At 38.7% G+C, this 17,501-nt stretch overlaps 1 protein-coding gene across 3 annotated transcripts in view; it reads left to right on the forward strand.

Annotated features, from left to right (window-relative positions):
• The window catches only part of STOX2 (storkhead box 2), a 142,414-nt gene extending 125,807 nt beyond the window's left edge, over positions 1-16,607 (forward strand). For all 3 annotated transcript variants that reach the window (XM_056490018.1, XM_056490019.1, XM_056490020.1), the window contains exons 3-4: positions 4,117-6,382; positions 10,908-16,607. In XM_056490018.1, coding sequence (XP_056345993.1) covers positions 4,117-6,382; positions 10,908-11,103 — 2,462 coding nt within the window. In that variant the 3' untranslated portion in view covers positions 11,104-16,607. The remainder of the gene's footprint in view (positions 1-4,116; positions 6,383-10,907) is intronic.
• Positions 16,608-17,501: the final 894 nt, after the last annotated feature.

Here is a 17,501-nt window from a genome sequence, read left to right on the forward strand (position 1 = left end):
TTAACACCATTTAAGTACTACTTCAGATGTATTTTTCATTAATTTATTTTATTCAAAAAGTTTGTATTGATGATGTGCATCTTATTTTTGGTTTTTGTTATTTGTTGGGTTTTCTGAAAAGCAAGAGGGATGCTCCTGCACATGCTTCCATTATTCTAACTTAGAATTAAACAATGAGATGTTTGTACAGCCCTACTTTGTAATTTATTGACCATGGTTTAAATCCCATACATTAAATGTAAATCTTTGAAATCCAGTATAAGGAGCTAAGAATGTAACCCCTGTTCTGTGTTTGGCAACCAGACAGTCTTATCTGTATGAACCTGGATGAAGACAACATCAAGCCTTAGTCTATGCTGCCTTTAATAAAGATATTTGTCTTTTTTTTTCTCCCCAATTTTGTCTACGTACATATTTAAATAATTTTTACGGCATTCAAAATTTCAGTGTAGAAAATACTTGTATTGGCCTAGGTTGCTTTTGAAGCAAGCAGTTTTCTGAAACCTGGCAAATTCCTCTGACAATCACCTTTATAACTTCACTCTTTAAATGTATGAATTATATGTGTAGCACTTAAAAGAAGTGTCTTACATTAAGTGAGTTCACTCTAGGTCAGTGTTTTTTGTGAGCAGCAAACAAGACATAATCTTCTGTCTGGAAGCTCAGTGGATGGCACAGTAGACTCTCTTGAGATACAGAAAATGTACATGTCTGATGATTCAGTGTCCAGACAGTTTCTGCTTTTGAATTATTAAACCACTACATAATCTTAAGTAACACCACTGCTGTCATGCAATATTTTATGGGCTAGAATTTGTAAGCCACTGGGTTTTTTTCCCTTGTTTCTATTTAATGGAGGAAGGGAGACCATAAGGAGACCTTTGAACGCAGGGGGTTGGATAGGTTGTGTTATATAGGTGTTATATGGGAAGACTGCTTTCAAGAAGAAAGTCTTGAGAAAGCCAAGAAATCTATATTCACTCTGGATTCCATTGTTCCTTTTTTAAAGTCATTGCTCCTGTCTGCCATTCAGGAAAGCCTTAGCTGAGTTTGGGTCTGTTTCTGCTTTTGTAAGTTCTTAAAAGAGCCTGGAATAAAACCCATAGCAACCCTTAGCTGGCAGTTAGCTGCATCTGCTGTCGTCACTGCTGGCTTAGTGAACCACAGCATGGACTGTATACTGGGAGTGATAAAAGTTATAGGGTTCAGCTCCAGAGAGAAGGCTGACACAATTAACTTTACAGCATCATTGACTGCCAGGCATGCCGATTTTTTTTTCCCTTGGTGTTTATCTGCACATTCTCCATTCACAGGAGTTACTGGATTAATGTAACTACTGTGCATCCAGTGTTTAGAGACTCACCCAACACATTGTAGCCCTTATCATTTACTGGGTCAAAAATACATATTATTATTTTTACCATGTATTTGCAGTCAATTTTTGCCTAATTTGCTGTAAAACATCAGTACATCCATTTCTGTCTCTTTCTCTAACTTTTTTGTAAGCTCCCAGGGAAATACTTTCATTTCTTTTATTTGTGTTGTGATGTTTTTGAAAAAGTATGTTAAAAAAAATCTTTTCAGTAAAATAAGGATGAAGAGCCAGGTTCTCACAAAGGTAAGTACATGTTGTTGAAGTCTCCACTTGTAAGTTTCTGAAAAGTGCAATGGATCAGGCAGGTTGCTCATGTAGAGGAAGGAAGAAAGGTTGGCTGCGGCAAAGCAGGTGCACCTGAGTTGGACCGTGGTTGGACCCTGCAGTGCATACTTAGCACGGGATGGAGAAACAAATGAGCCTGAGTTTTGTGGTCTTGTCATGATGCAAGTCATATGTCAAAGGGGTGGTGTTGCCCAAGCAGACACAGCAGCTCCACTGCAGGAGTGAAGAGTTAGATGACTACTGGTTGTTACAGGGATTGAAATCACTCTTTTTGTTCCTGTGTGCTATCAAAACCTATGCAGAGGACAGCTTGCTTTGCCTCATAATCCAGAGGAAGCTCACATATTGCCTACTTCAGTCCAGAGAGATTCAGAATTCTGGACTAGGGACAAATAGTCCTTTATTTTCCCCAGCTCTCTGGATTTCAGCTTTTCCCGCCTGTTGCTGTTTCTGGCATGTTAACTCAGCTAGGGGTTCTGGGAGTCTTTGTTTACTCTCGCTCAGATTATTACAGAAATTGCGGACACATTCATGAAAAGGGTTAGAAAATGCAAGATCCTGATTCTCCATGTTTTTTCCTAATTTTCATTCTCATTTATGTTCTCGAATTATATCCTGTCTTGGTCTCTCACTTCCTGCAGCCAAAGTGTCCCCAATATTTCAGTTCTATGGACTGTGCATGAACTATATTAACTCTACCCTAGTCAAAATGAGCACATGTCCCTGTGTACTTCTCCCTAGTGCCTTCTGTGTTGTACCTGCTCTTGCCCGTGTCAATGTTGTTCCTAGCCCTTTCCTGTTTCCATTTTAAGGTTTTAGTTAGGGATATGAGTAGTATGGTCATGTCACCAAGTTCAAATAACACTCCAAGTTAGACATAAGAATATGTTGCCTCCAACCCAGTTGCAAGAAAGAAGATGAGTTAAGGAATTAGTACAAATTCTCTTCTTCTTGTTGCTTTTAATGGATTTTGCTGTCACAAGAGGATCAGTGAGCTTGCAGGCTCCAACCTTTAATGTGTTGGAGAAGAGTTGGTGACCAGACACTGTGTGTTCCTGGAGATACTGTATTTGTGGCAGGTACCCCTGCTGAGATTTCTCCATGAAGTGTTTTTGTAAAAAGCTTATGCTTCACTGAAGTGTTTTTGCATGCATTGAATCTATTCTTCAAGACAGAGTTTGACTTGACAAGGTCCTGACCAACCTCATCTAAATTGGCAAGAATTTGAGTAGAGGTGCTGACCACATGAATTCATAAGTTCTCTTCTAACCTAAGTTACTCTCTGATTTTTTTTTTTTTAAATTCCTTTTGTTTAAAGCTAAGACATGGAATAAATAATATTAACTTTTTCTGTTTAAAATATACCATGGAAACCATTGGAAAAAAAATATCTCTAGTTCTAAAAATGTAAATCAGACTAGTACTCAGAATTAAAGCACATTTTAGTCAAACAAAATTTATTGATTTAAGATAGCTTTTTTCACTGATAATATGGAAGTATTTTAGTTTTTTATTCAGCATAAACAGACTTTTTAAAACTAGTTTGTGAACTGAAGTTCTTTTTTCCTTAGCTCTAGATGGAACTTACTCCTATACACAACATGCAGCTTAGTGTTTTATCTAATAAAGCATTGAAGACTTGGTCAAGCAGCACTGAATCCAGCAGGTGCTGGTAATGGGAAGGATCTAGCTCACGATACCAATGCCATTGATGCAGGGTACTCATATTTGTCCCTCTCTCTCATATGCAATACGTGCACTTAGATAGTGTCCCTCCTATCTCACCTGGAAGACAAGGAACTCTGAGAAGCAAATTTTTGGGAGATAAATCTGTAACTTCCAGCCTAATGGAAAAGACTTTCTGGGTAAGATGAACTGTATTATTCAGGATGTCTCTGCTGATGTAGTCGAAAAATATTTTAGTGAGAGAGCAAATCAGTTAAATCAGGTTTGTGATAAAGGGACAGTTTGAGGAAATGCTTTTTTTTCAGTGTAGTATTCTGTGGGAAAAGCAGCTTAGACATCCAAAGTAACAAATAACTACTGCTTTATATGTGACAGGGCATTATAAGAATAGTTCTGGTGACATTGGATATAAATATGTTGTTGGAAGAAGAATAAAAGTAGAATTATTTCCATTGACACTCTGATTTTCAGTGATTCAATCTCATAGCTTAAGGTCACCTGCACATTGGAAGTGACTAGAAGTTCTCTTGGGGCTTTTTTTTAGTACTTTATTAATGGCCTACTATTTAATTAATAATTGATATGTCTGAAGTGTAGGAGATAACTGGAGAAATAACAGTGTAGAGAATGCCTAACGAAACACTTTACTGGAGTTGTTTAGCATATTCCAGCTTGCACATTGGAAAAACTAGTTTTTTTTGGGGGAGGGGGAAACCAGAGTCCTACACAGTTTTATGCACTTCCTGATATGTGTTTACTGTTATTTCTAGGAGTTCCAACACCCAGTCCAGAAATCCTTCGACATACTTTAAATATGCTTGTACGGGAGAGGAAAATATACCCAACTCCGGATGGTTATTTCATTGTAACCCCACAGACTTACTTTATAACACCATCTCTCATAAGAACTAACAGTAAATGGTACCATTTGGATGAGAGGATACCTGACAGGTCTCAATGTACCTCTCCTCAACAAGGAACTATAACTCCCTCCACCTCGGGATGTGTCAGGGACCGAACACTACCCAAAAACCACTGCGACTCCTGCCATTGTTGCAGAGAAGACATGCACAGCATGCATGCATCTACCCTACAGAGGAAATCAGCAAAAGACTGTAAAGACTCATACTGTCCTCCTTCATTATGTCAGGTCCCACCTACTGAGAAAAGTAAAAGTACTGTCAATTTTTCGTATAAATCAGAGACACTCACAAAGCCTAAGGATGTAGAAAAGCAGTCTAAGAAATTTGGACTCAAATTGTTCCGATTAAGTTTTAAGAAGGATAAGACCAAACAGTTGGCAAATTTCTCTGCCCAGTTTCCTCCAGAGGAGTGGCCACTAAGGGACGAGGACACTCCTACCACTATACCTAGAGAGGTAGAAATGGAGATTATTAGGCGCATTAACCCAGACTTGACTGTGGAAAATGTCATGAGACACACTGCACTAATGAAGAAACTTGAAGAAGAAAAAGCTCAACGAAGCAAAGCAGGGTCTTCAGCTCACCACAGTGGACGAAGTAAAAAGAGCAGGAATCACAGAAAGTCTCATGGGAAATCGAGGTCGCACAGCAAGACCCGGGTGTCCAAAGGAGACCCATCTGATGGCTCTCATTTGGATATACCTGCTGAAAGGGAGTATGAGTTCTATGATCCCTTGACTCGATCGCCACGGGAGGGCTGTTTTATAATAGAACACAAGGGAGATAATTATATAATGCACAGCAATCCTAACATGATTGAATCTCACTTTCCCATGACACCAGAGTGGGATGTGTCTGGTGAATTGGCCAAAAGAAGAACTGAAATGCCTTTCCCTGAGCCTTCCAGGGGAAGCTCCCACTCCAAGGTCCATCGGAGCCACAGCCATACACAGGATAGAAGATCAAGGAATGAGCGGTCCAGTAAGGCTAAAGAAAGGTCTAGATCCATGGATAACTCCAAGGGACCTCTGGGCTCAGCGACTTTAGGCACACCTGAAGATATAGGTGAAGGCTGTAGCCCAGATGACCAAACAACTAGCCAAACTTACATTGATGATAGTACCTTAAGGCCATCTCAGTCACTCAGTCATCAAAGGGCTCTGATTTCATCTGCAAGCTACAAAGAGACTTGCATCCCTGAAATAGCCGGGGGCAATGTAGAAACCCCCAGTTCTTGTAGCCTATTGGAACAAGGCAAGCCTACAGAGAATTTGCCATCATATAGTGAGCTCAACTCCTGCACAACAAAATCTGCAGTTGATGACTATTTTCAGTGCAACACATCCAGTGAGACTGTGCTTACTGCTCCATCACCACTGGGAAAGAATAAAGAGGATCATGATACACTAACAGGGACAGATGGGCTAAAAAAAATTACTCCCACAGAAAGACAGTCTCAACATATTGCTAGGGAGCCTGGGGTGCACAAGGAGGAGTCCCCAAAGGGCCCAAGCAGTGGTTCAGTAACTGCTGGCCAGACTCCAGAGGTGATTGCCAATGGGCGGCTGGTTCAACACCATAGCACTGAATCAAGCAGCCTTGATAAAAGGAAAGAAATATTTAGCAAGGATACTCTCTTTAAGCCTCTGCACAACACTCTTTCTGTGAATAGTTATCATAAGTCTAACACACCTCTGCTAAAGCCCCATCAAAAGACCCCCTCTGACACATTGCCCATCAGATGTGAGAAACTTGAACAAGCGATGGTAACCTCAGTCACACAAGTCATGCCTGTTTCTCAGAGACAGCAAGAGACAGCTGGGAACCAGGAGGCCTCCTTTGACTACTACAACGTATCTGATGATGATGACTCGGAGGAAGGAAACAACAAAAATGCCGAGGAAGAAAAGAACAGGGATGATGTTGGTACGATGCAATGGCTCCTAGAGAGAGAAAAGGAAAGGGATCTACAGCGAAAGTTTGAGAAGAATCTTACTCTTCTCACCCCGAAGGAAACAGAAAATAGCAACAACCAGAGAGCCACCCACTCAGCCCGCCTGGACAGCATGGACAGCAGCAGCATTACTGTGGACAGCGGGTTCAACTCTCCACGGTAGGACTGTCACATTCATTGCAGCTTTACAGACTAGGAAGTTCCATTTATGGTTTTATGGGTGTGTGATATTGGTGACAGAATGCAGGGCTGTTTTAAAAATTTTCACATGTTTTCAGACAGTGTTTTTTCTACAGCTCTCACAGCCTCTATTCAGATGTGTGGGTTTCCCACTATGCAGTAAGAAACCAATGACCATTTGGAGCATTGACTCTGTATTAGTTCATTTTCTGTTTGCTGAAAACTTCCCTGTATCCTTTTTTTTCTGTATTAAACTTGTGTTTGCTTTTAGAATAACAGGGATGAGCTACTGCATACTCTTCCCTTTCCCTCTAAGATACCATCAACAAGACTAATGGAAAGGCTAGGCATGACCGGATGGCATAATGTTTGGCTCAGACAAAAAGAAAAACAAATTATATTGTTTTGTGTATGGGCTTCCTTGTTAGTTTTCTTAAAAAATTTTGGCAGTGTATCTAGTCGTCATTTCAAACTGGTAAGACTGGAATAGCCACTCCCCAGTTAAAAGTGCTCAGGATATTTGAACTTCAGGTGTAACTTAACACTGAGAGAGAGGTGCCTTTTCTAAGATACTTGGGAAAAGAGTCCAGATGTTTGTATGTGGTGGTGCAGGTTAGTAATTACTATTCCAGGGATTTCAGGCATTGTGGATGCCTCAGTGTGCTAGAAGTCTTACAAATGTAGGGAGTAGAGAGATGCTGGTGCATTCCCTGGCCTGGTGATTTCATAAGTTCATTTCCAGGTTAAGAATCCTTTACGCCAGCCTTCTTCCTTGTCTGTCTGACCTTTGGCACTCCTAGGTCCTTGATGGAATGGAGCATGACCAGTTTTGTTTGACCTGCATAGCAACTCATCAGAGTTCAGAACAATGACTCTAAGAATGTAGAAATAATTTACAGTAGTAGTTCTCTTAGAGTGGCTTACTCAACCTTAAATTATTTATTGCCTGTGTTTAAAAATAAAACCTCCAAGACTGATTTAGTATTACGTGGAAAAAATGGAGGGGTTTTGTTTGGTTTTTTCTCACTTTTTAAATTTTCCCCTGTAAATGGTGTTCTTTTTCCTCAGAAATATGTATTTTTTGACATCAATAGCAAAGGCCCTCAGAAAGGCATGTGAAGGATTTGCTGTTTCTACACAGGACTAAATTTCATTTTCAGTTGAAGTCCTGTCAGTCTGGAAGAAATTCTTTGGATTTGATGATTACTCCCACTTATGTTAATGACAAGACAGAAATGAGTGAGGCTGATGCAGCTTGCAGTGATGTATCGAACTACAGCAGGCTTCTAGTGAATGTATATTTTTTCTGAGTAAAAAATCTGAAACATAATTTGAGTAAATTGTGCCACTAACACTGAGTCCACTCTAAAAAAGAGGCTTGAGAAGGCTTTGAATTTATGTTATTCATTGTTCTGCAGATGCCTGACATCTTTCTCACATAGAACTGTTGCATGAAAATGTTTGCACTTTTCCTTTTTAAATGAGATCTCTTCCAGTAATTGAAGTGCTATAGTTGCAGTCAGTTTTTGTGGGGGAATATGTTGAGGTATTTGCCTGTCTCACTCTGCAGAGTATGAGACTCTCCTCCAGGATAGGATATCAACTGGATTAAAAACCAGTTCTTGGACTACTGTTTTGTATGCTAGATGAACTTCAAAATTGTATTTCTGATTAATGCAATGGTAGACATTTTTTTCCCTAATTATTTTCACAAAAGCTAAAATTTCTGTTTATGTTAAACTTAGCTAGCAAGAGAACAGGATGTGGTGAGCATGGATTTAGTGCTGCTATACTACTTTGTTTAAATCAAAAGGGAAACAGATGAGCAACTTTTAATTATGTTTGTGTTCCACAAATCCTTTTTAGTTTTTCTTTTTTTTTTTTTTAATTTTACTGTTTACTAATTAACAAATGTCATTTTTTGGCAGGCCAGCTAAAGTAAGCCTAAAAAAACCCAAACCAAAACATTCTGTAGGGTATTTTGTTTTGTCAGACTGGCATATATTCTGGATATTTCAAAGCTTTTTCATGAGCTTTGAATCAAAATTATTAAATTTTATGATTTTGCTGAGTTTGGGTCACGTCTTGGTATAAGTCTCCAAAAATAAATTGAGCTGAGAGTGAATTCAGCCCTTTGACTAAAAGTACCATGTTGTTATTATTATCTTACCTTATAATAAAAAATGTATTCCACAGCCCTTTCCCAGGAAATACAAAATAGCTGTCCAGGATCCATCTGGTAAGATTCAGCTAGGTGTGACAGTGTCCTTTAGCAGATGCCATGGGAAGAATATAAAAGCAGGTAGTGCATATAGTGATGTTCCTCAGGTATATTCTTCTAGCCTCCACTGATGATGTAACTCTGCTTCCTGAGGTGGGGTGCTATCTTTTCATTCAAACTGAAGTATGCAACATTGTTTAGGGAATCAAAATTACCAATTTCACACTATAAAAGAAAAAAAATATTTTTAAAGTCTGATGAATTGAAAAAAGGACAGTAAAAAAAAATTTGAAAGAAATGGCTGCCGTTAAAGAGATTTGCAATGGTTATTTGACTTCCAAAGTATTTGGGTTCAAAATGTGTGAACATATTAATCACCTTTGGGAAAAAAAGCCTCGCAATATTTTGTCCATTGCTTTTATGCAAGTTATATATAGTAAATGTTAATTGTCAAGATTAATTTTATTCCTTTATTTTTAGAGCTTATATGATACTGTTGTTCCTTTGTCACCTAAAGAAAGCTAATTTTGGCATTACTCTGCATGCAAAATTTTCAGTGCAGTTTTTGTGTGTATATGTTGTAATGGTCAATTTGTAACATCGGGGTTGAGCATGTCTGAAGATCTGGAATTGGTGGTCCCATAAATAATGATACAATACTAAATCATCTCTGAAAACTAAGATTTGCATCTATTTTCATTAAAAAGCAGAGGGAGAGGAATAAAAAAAAATGAGCAAGAGAAGTGCGCCATACATCATTGCAGCTCACAGGAGTCATTTACTATGTGTGTCAACCATTATAGCTCTTTGGAACTATGGACAATAAGAGTCATTGGCAGAAGGATATCAGTACCATCCATTTTGACCAGTTTGAAAGATCTATGAGAGTTTTCCTAAAAGCCTCATTGATTTTCCACACTCAGTCAGTTTAAGATTATTTAAATGTGCCCTATGAGTGGGAAAAGTAGTTTTTCTTTCCTCTGTGCCATGCACTGACACATTTCTCCCCTGCCACATCTAAAGCTGTGCATTCCTACTGTTCCCTTCATGTTAGCACTAATATTGTTTTTTCTTAGGGCTAGTATTTAACTGAGAGTGGTCCCTGATGTGGCTGGCTGCCTGCAAGGCTTAGTCAGGAAGCAGCAGAAACATGTGGCAGGGTCAGGTCCACACAAGGCAGGCAAGAGCTACCCCTTTCAGTAGCAGGTAAATTTAGGTTGACTTTAAACTGACTGTGAAACTTTGGTCATTAGTATCCTTGTTTCTAGTGCTTATTAAATAACTCATTCACTCCTCTAAATGTATTCTGTAAGCATCTCCATAGCAAGTGGTGATGTCATTTTAGAAAGAAGTAGGGGTACAGGTGAAGGATACATTACCAGGGGGCCACATGGATGTTTGAAAGCAGATCTGTTCCGGAGCAGGCACACATTGTTTAGAGATCAAAAATTATTTAATAGTGTAAAGACAACAAAAACAGTAGTACTGGTAAAAGTAGCCTTAACATGTCATGGCTGAGCTTTTTAAAAGCTGTAGACTAAAATACAAGCTTTTCTGCATTCATAATTAGATGGCTTAATCTTTTAAAAAAGTGCTAAGTCCTGCCACTCTTGTGGTTAAATGATATGTTAGAACTAAAGGAACATTGTCCATTTTCTGAATGACATAGCAGCACTAGTTGTTGTCCAGGGCAAGATGACAGAGGCAGTTAAGATTTCTCATTGTCTTGGTAAGTTGCAATCATCGCAGCTGCAAAGCAAAATCGAAGTGTTGCATTTAAAAACATCGTGGGTTTAATGTAAGGTAAGACTTCTATTTAATATTTTGTGTACAAAAACATAGAGAGAAGACAACAGAGAATGCTGTGTTATATGATTGCTGTCCTAGCTCTGCCTAGTCACAGAGCTAATATGATGAAGCTACTTTGTGCAAAGCTGCACCAGTCAGGAAAGAAAACTAGCACATTCCAAGTGCAAGATGGAAGCTATTTCCTTGAGTGAAAAATCCAGATGCTTGATACTGGTTCAGCTTACAGTTTGTGTGACAGTTTCAGCTGTACTTAGTTCTATACCTGTGTTGTGGTATGATGACTGCTGAGCCCCTCTGGGACGCATTTTGGAGGAACATATGTGTACTGTCAAAATGAGATGATTCATTGATGTGACATTACATACAAACACAGGAAACCTATTATAAAACACTCTGTTCTCCTTTCCTCTCTGGCGGATAGATATATAGGCATGCCATATTTGAGTGTGTATATATATTTCTTTTCCATTCCAGTACTCGTGAGAGCCTGGCATCCAACACTTCCAGTATTGTTGAAAGCAACAGACGTCAGAACCCCGCTCTGAGCCCCGCGCATGGTGGCGCAGGCCCGACATTCAACTTCCGAGCCACTGCAGACCCACCCACGAGTGAAGCTGAGAAACTGCAGAAACCTGGTAACTGCCTGCAAGCTTCTGTCACTAGTGTCTGATAGTCAGCCTGCCTCAGATCGTCTGTCTCATCCTATACAGCAAAGTTTACGACACTGGGACTGATGTTTACATCTTTGGGGAAAAATAAAACAAGCATCTCAACCACAGTTTTAGTGTTCATTTAAACTGTGCTGCTATGTAGACTAGGGGCAACAAAGAAGTCTTTATTTCAAGGTATTGCTTTTCACATTTGCGGCTCTGTAGCAACAGAATAGCAGTAGGGATAATATGTACACTTTTTGCTTCACTTAATTGTTACTGAGCACATATATGAAAGTCTAGACACTGTAAGTGTAATCTGCATTTTCAATGTCCATGCAGTTGCCAACTTCATTTTAAAAAATGCCACAGATGTGTGATGCCCCTGGTCAGAGGCTAAACTCTGCTGCAGAGTTCATAATTTTTTTCTTCAAAAACTGAGCCACTGCTGAAAGTAACCAGCCAGGATCACCGTGAGGAAAAACAATGCCAAACATGACAAGTCATGACCTCAGCTCTATATGTGAATTATTAATACTAATCAGTCATTTTCACTGTGCATTTTTGTGACACAATTTTACAAATGCCTGGTTAAGCAAGTAAAAGGAGGTTTGGGGTTTGTTTTGATTTGCTTTTTTCCTAGGTATGGAGGGTGGGAAGGGAGGCGGCTCCTCCTTTTATTTCAAAAATTTGAGAGATGTTTACTTAATGAGACTTGCTACTTGACCTTCCCTAGTCACCAGTGAGGAAGTGGGCCTTTGCATAGAGGGGGGAGTGGGGAGGGAAGGGAAAGATGTAACTGTCGTGGAGCCACAATGTGGAGTGACACAAAATATATGAAATGTCTTCAGTATAATTCACTTATTTTAGAAAGAGAAACTTATTCTTGTGTCACTTCTGGTATTGCAACTTGCCATTGATATAGGAATCAGGATAACTAATTTCTTGGAAAAAAATATCCTTTATGATATAAATGACAAGTATGGCCTGAAGAATTGATTTCTTTCTAGTGGAAGGAACATAAATCTATTTTATGTAGCTTATTAAATAGAGTGCCTAAATTAGGCTATTAAAAATAGTGTAATGATTATCAGAGAACAAAATTTAGAGAATTATAAACTTCTGGCCTTTTTATTCAGTGGATGTTATTTGCAATTTAGCATTTTATGGACATGTCTGGTTTCTAGAAATTCTATATGTCCACTTGGTTTTCAGTAGAAATCTGAGTCCTGCAGGCACGGTACATCCTAATTGCTCTCCCTAAACTGTTACTCTGATGTAATTGGTACTATGCTAATTACTGCAGGGTAAATTCTACAGATAGTTAAACTCCAAGAGTAATTTTAGGTATAGGGTCACATTCTGCTCTGTTACTCATGCAAACCTGGTAGTGCAACAAACTGACTTTTTTATCAGAACAGACAAATTGAGTAACAAAGACACTAAAACGTGCAACAGCCCAAATTGTTTCATAGAAAAGGGACATTTACCCTGTCTAGCTCTTGTAGTACACCAGTGTGAAACCCAACTGTACATATTAAAACCCTGTATTTTCATCAAGTTCTGGTGACATTTATTACTCTTTATACAAAGTCATTTGAGCTTCACTTATGTTCTCTATTGTCATCAGAAGTCTTTACTGGCAATTCAGCATTATGTTATACCATTGGATATAGTTCATTTACTTATAAAAAACAGCTTTCTAACTCTGGACACAATCAGTTTCCAGTTCTGTCAAGAATACCCTGTTAATGTACAGGTCTGTTTTCATTGATTTCAGTGTATAAATTCCATTTCATAGGAGCAATAAGACCTTTCAGTGCACATAAAGGAAATTATTGTGCTTTTGGTTGGTTATCAAAGTCACTTGGCCTTTAGCCTTCTGCCTTATCATACCTTCCAAGATGTGCTCTAATTACCATATAATGCTTTGCATGATGCATCTTATTATTCAATATATAACTCCAGCCGTACTTATTCCATGCAAAACCGTTGAGCCAGAGTTTTTGTGGGGAATTGTCATATACTATGCAGTGGCTGACTGTGATTTTGTTTCTGAGATGAGCTATGACATCAGTAGTATGTATCAATTCAGTAAATAAAATTTTTTTTAAATCAAAATGGTAAAAAAATTTACAGTAATGATCTGAAGTGCTAATGGCAGTATTAAAATGTCAAGAGCAGAACGAGGTTTCACCTTTGGAGAAATAATTGTTTGTCATAAGCTAATCAGAATTTGTGCAGGCAGCTGGTGGTACAGAAGACATAATTCCAACAAAATGTGATAGTACATACCTATAAACTGTATAGTATGTTATTTCCTAAAGTTCCCAGAGACCAGCAGACAACATAAATGTCATATTAATGTTGACATGGCATTGTACCAATATTAATGTGACTCTTGGAATATGGAATGTAAACAGAAGTTTCAAATAGAAACGTTCTAATCTTGATTTTTTTTTTCCTTTTAAAATCAACAATGGAAAATAAGAAAATTCCATCTTGAGGTTCTGGTAACAAAACCACGAGAGTGGAGCTTGAGTGCTTTATGTCACCCTAATCCTTTGATGAAGTCATAGCCTTGTATTATGTGGTTGCTTATCTATCATTCTTCTAATGTATCAATTTAAAGGTTTACAGAGTTAGATTAGGTTGAATCTGTGTTGTGTTCAACTGTAAAGGGTCAACACAAATCTGTCGGCATTTTGCACACTTAATATGTATTATTATAATACAACATGTTACTTTTATGGTAATTTTTTTTACACATATAACTACCTCCATGAATTTGATGAAATGCAGCAACATGAAAAGTGTATTGTACAAAGCAAGGTTAGAAACTTTGAAGCATTAGGTCATGGCGTTCTCTTGTGTGTCAAAGCTTGCATATGAAGTCATCATGTTTCCATTGCCACAATTTCCTTCTACAATGTTAAAAAGATGGCTTTCAGATGAGTCACTTAAAGACTTTGACAAGGCTGCATAATTGGGATAAAAGTGAAAGGAAGGCTGAAACCTTCCACCCTCTCCCCAGTTACTGCTAAAATTTCTGCCTGGTAGAACTTGAAAATGTATTTGTAATTTAGCAAATTAGAAACATCTACAGTCTATGAAATATGATTGACATTTTGGGGTTTAACAGAAGATACTCTGGGTATTTTCTTGGCAGCCTTCAGATACTTGGGGCCCTATTCTGCCTCCATCTTTGTCAACATTAGTACATCATGGTTTCTGTGAACTGGCAAGGGTGTTAAAACAGCTCTTCCTTTAATGATATGCACTCTGAAGCATAGATTGTGTGCATCTGAAACATTTGCTCCTATAGAAATTACCAACAGCCTTTAATTGACGTTGCTGGGAGCAGTATTAGGGTCCCTACTCAAGGTATGTGCCTATTGTTCAAAGAACGTGGGCAAGTTTCCAAGAAAAATTAAGCTGGCTTTTGAAAAGTAGCCAGCTGCAACAAGCCACCTTTCAAGAGGGAAGAAAGAAAGATTTTTCCAAGAACCAAAGGAAGAAAGTGGCAGTTGAACCTAAGCAGACTGCATTATATACAAATCCCAATTTATGAACACCTTTCAGCAAACCTAGTACCATTATCCTGATGCAAATTAATATACAATCATCAGTTGAGCTAATTTTGCCATTTTAAGTATTTCAGTTAAAATTTAGAAGAAACCATTTAGCCATTTGACTCCCAGCACCACTGTAAAATGACTGTTATATGCGAAACAACGTTCACTCAACTTTAAAAAATAAAAATGTATTGGAAAACAAATATTTTAATGAAAACTGTGGCCTAAGTGCTTGCCAGCAGTAGTCATTAGGAAAGACAACAAGCAAACCAGTATTCAGAGGCCATCATGAACACAGATAATACTTTGCACTTAAATCACACCTCTTTGCCTGAGGGTCTCGATGTACTTTCCTGTGAGGTAGGCAGAGTTCACTGACGCTACTTTTTGTCTGGGCCCAATGGAAAAAGCAAAGGCTAAGACTGCAGACTAACTTATTAACTAGTTGCTTTTTTAAAGTTACCAGTTACTAAACTTACTGAAGTAAGTTTAACAGTTAACCAAAGTGTTTAATGTTTATAATCTGAAATTATTCTTTTGGCGAATTTAGTTTGTTTAAGTAAGAAACTACTTTACAGCTCTGCAGATACTCTTAGATTAGCAGTTCCAAAACCAAGTTTGCAGTCATACAAGTACTGGCAGCAGTGGTTTTATAAACAGTCATCTTAATTAAAAATTTGTTTTTCAAATACATTTTGTAGTGCTTTTCCCAACACAATTGTTCAAATTGTTGTGCTGAGAAAGCAAATAGCACTCCTAATCTGGTGTCATACCCACAGTTTACAATTCTCTTTGCTCTTCTGAAGAAAACTGTACAGTATTAGAGAGAAAAGTTCTATTTTTTACTAAATTCTTTAAAAAAAAAGGCTATATATCTAAAATGTTCCCCCCAGCATAAGTAAAGTGCTCATTACTGCATGAGACACATGCAGTGGACCCACCAAAAGCCAAGCTGGTGCTAGAAGAAAACAGGACTATCACACTTCTTTTATAGTGGCGCTCTAAACGTTGGTTTCGGTTATGCCAGTGTAAGTCTGGCATAACTCCCCTGATCTCTGAGGATCTGAGAGAGATGGGAATGGGTCGTTAACTCCATTGAAGCTCAGTTCTGAGCTGAGGGTTTCCGTGTTCCTCCCCCCGCCCCGAGACACTAAAGGCAGAGAAGGAGCAGAAGGCCACGCAGCTGGCTCTGGAAGGGCAGCTGGGGCTGGATCCCTGCTGAAATGCACAGCCACCCAGCCGGGATCCGCAACAGCCGCCAGCCTGCCCCACCTCGCAAGGGTGATTTTCCACGGGGTGCACTGCCCTCGTGTTGTATATCGGTTAGAGCCACCCAAAGGATACCCACCCAGATGTATGAAAGGGCCCTTGGAGTAATTGGCACAGATGTTACTTTTATGTGTGGAGGAGGTTTTAAGTTTAAAGGGATCATAATTCTGCAGGTAATTTTCTGTGAGTGACTGAATGTGGCTGTTGCATTAGGTTTAAATGAGTAAATAAATGCAAGTGGGACTTACTGTATGTTAGAAGGGAGTTTTGCAGCCAAGACTGCCTTGTATAAATGTGTTTGCACTGAAAAAAAATTTAAAAATTACTTGGTCTCTGGTTGCTGTAAAGGTCATCCAAGATGGATGTTCTGTTTATATTGTATAGTATTTCATATGAAATAATTGCAGTTCATGAAATGTCTTCCCTAACGTTACTGATTTATAACAGCACATTTGTAACATGGTTTTTATTGTGTCAGTGTACCATATTGTAAATGATGATTACTTGTCATGCTTAGTATAATAATTTAAAGGAAAAAAAAGGACAGGGATTTTTGTAAGTCTATATTTGAAAGTCCCTCCATATGGTAATATTGTGTTCATGTTGTTTATGTAGTGTTGTGTGAAATATCCATTTTGGATTGTGTTACTTTTTAAGATATTAAATAACATTTGGTTATATGTTCTAAGTGGATTCTTTGCACTCATCGGTGGTTTTTAGAGAGTATACTTATATTTCCATTTAACATGCTGTTTCTCTCCTTCACATAGGAAACCTTGCTCAACAAACAAGAAATCTCAGATAAACAAACACTGTAACAACTCACAGTGTTCCTCTGTGCTTTATAAAAGCTCTTTGGGCCATTAAGAGTGCAAGGGAGAAAATACACCTTTTTTTCTGGCTTGGACTAGGCGTGAAGTTGACAGCTGCAGGGAGAGTGTGAAATCCACTAAATGTGAGTGCCCAGCTGAGATGCACTCAAGCTCCAGGAAATGAGAAGTCCATTACGACCTCCTGATGGGAAGGGCAACAGGTATCAGGTCTGTCTTTTCCTGTCCTCTCCATCCTTGTGAGCTAAAGGAGGACCTGATGCACACCCAAGAGAGAGGGTTCTAGAAAGGAGTATTTTTCATATTCTTCAAGAAAATGGATAGCTGCTGATTGGAAAGGCCCAAGTGGACAATGTAACATGCAAGTGCCATTTTCCAACCTTCTACCACTACCTAGAAGAAGGTTTGGAGGAAGTTTAGAGTCCAGGAGATTTGCCAGAGATGTGCCATGAGATCTGCTGTTTGCCAAGGTCAGCTATGAGAATTTACAACATTCATAAGATAAAAACCAAAGCAGCAACTCTTGGAAGTAGGTGCTGTCTTAAGCACTTTGGCTTGTCACCTGCTAGTGGCACATACTACTACCACACTGTTCTAGTCTTAGCTCATTCCCCTTCATCCATCTGCTTCCACTGTAATCCATCTTTATGAAATTAAACATTTTGAATTACAGGGGTGAAAAATCCCAAAACCAGATGGGATTTGGTTAGGGCTTTATGCCAGCACTGACCTAGTGCTTTGTAC

Source organism: Oenanthe melanoleuca, chromosome 4 (genome assembly GCF_029582105.1).
Source record: "Oenanthe melanoleuca isolate GR-GAL-2019-014 chromosome 4, OMel1.0, whole genome shotgun sequence".
Taxonomy (NCBI): Eukaryota; Metazoa; Chordata; class Aves; order Passeriformes; family Muscicapidae; genus Oenanthe; species Oenanthe melanoleuca.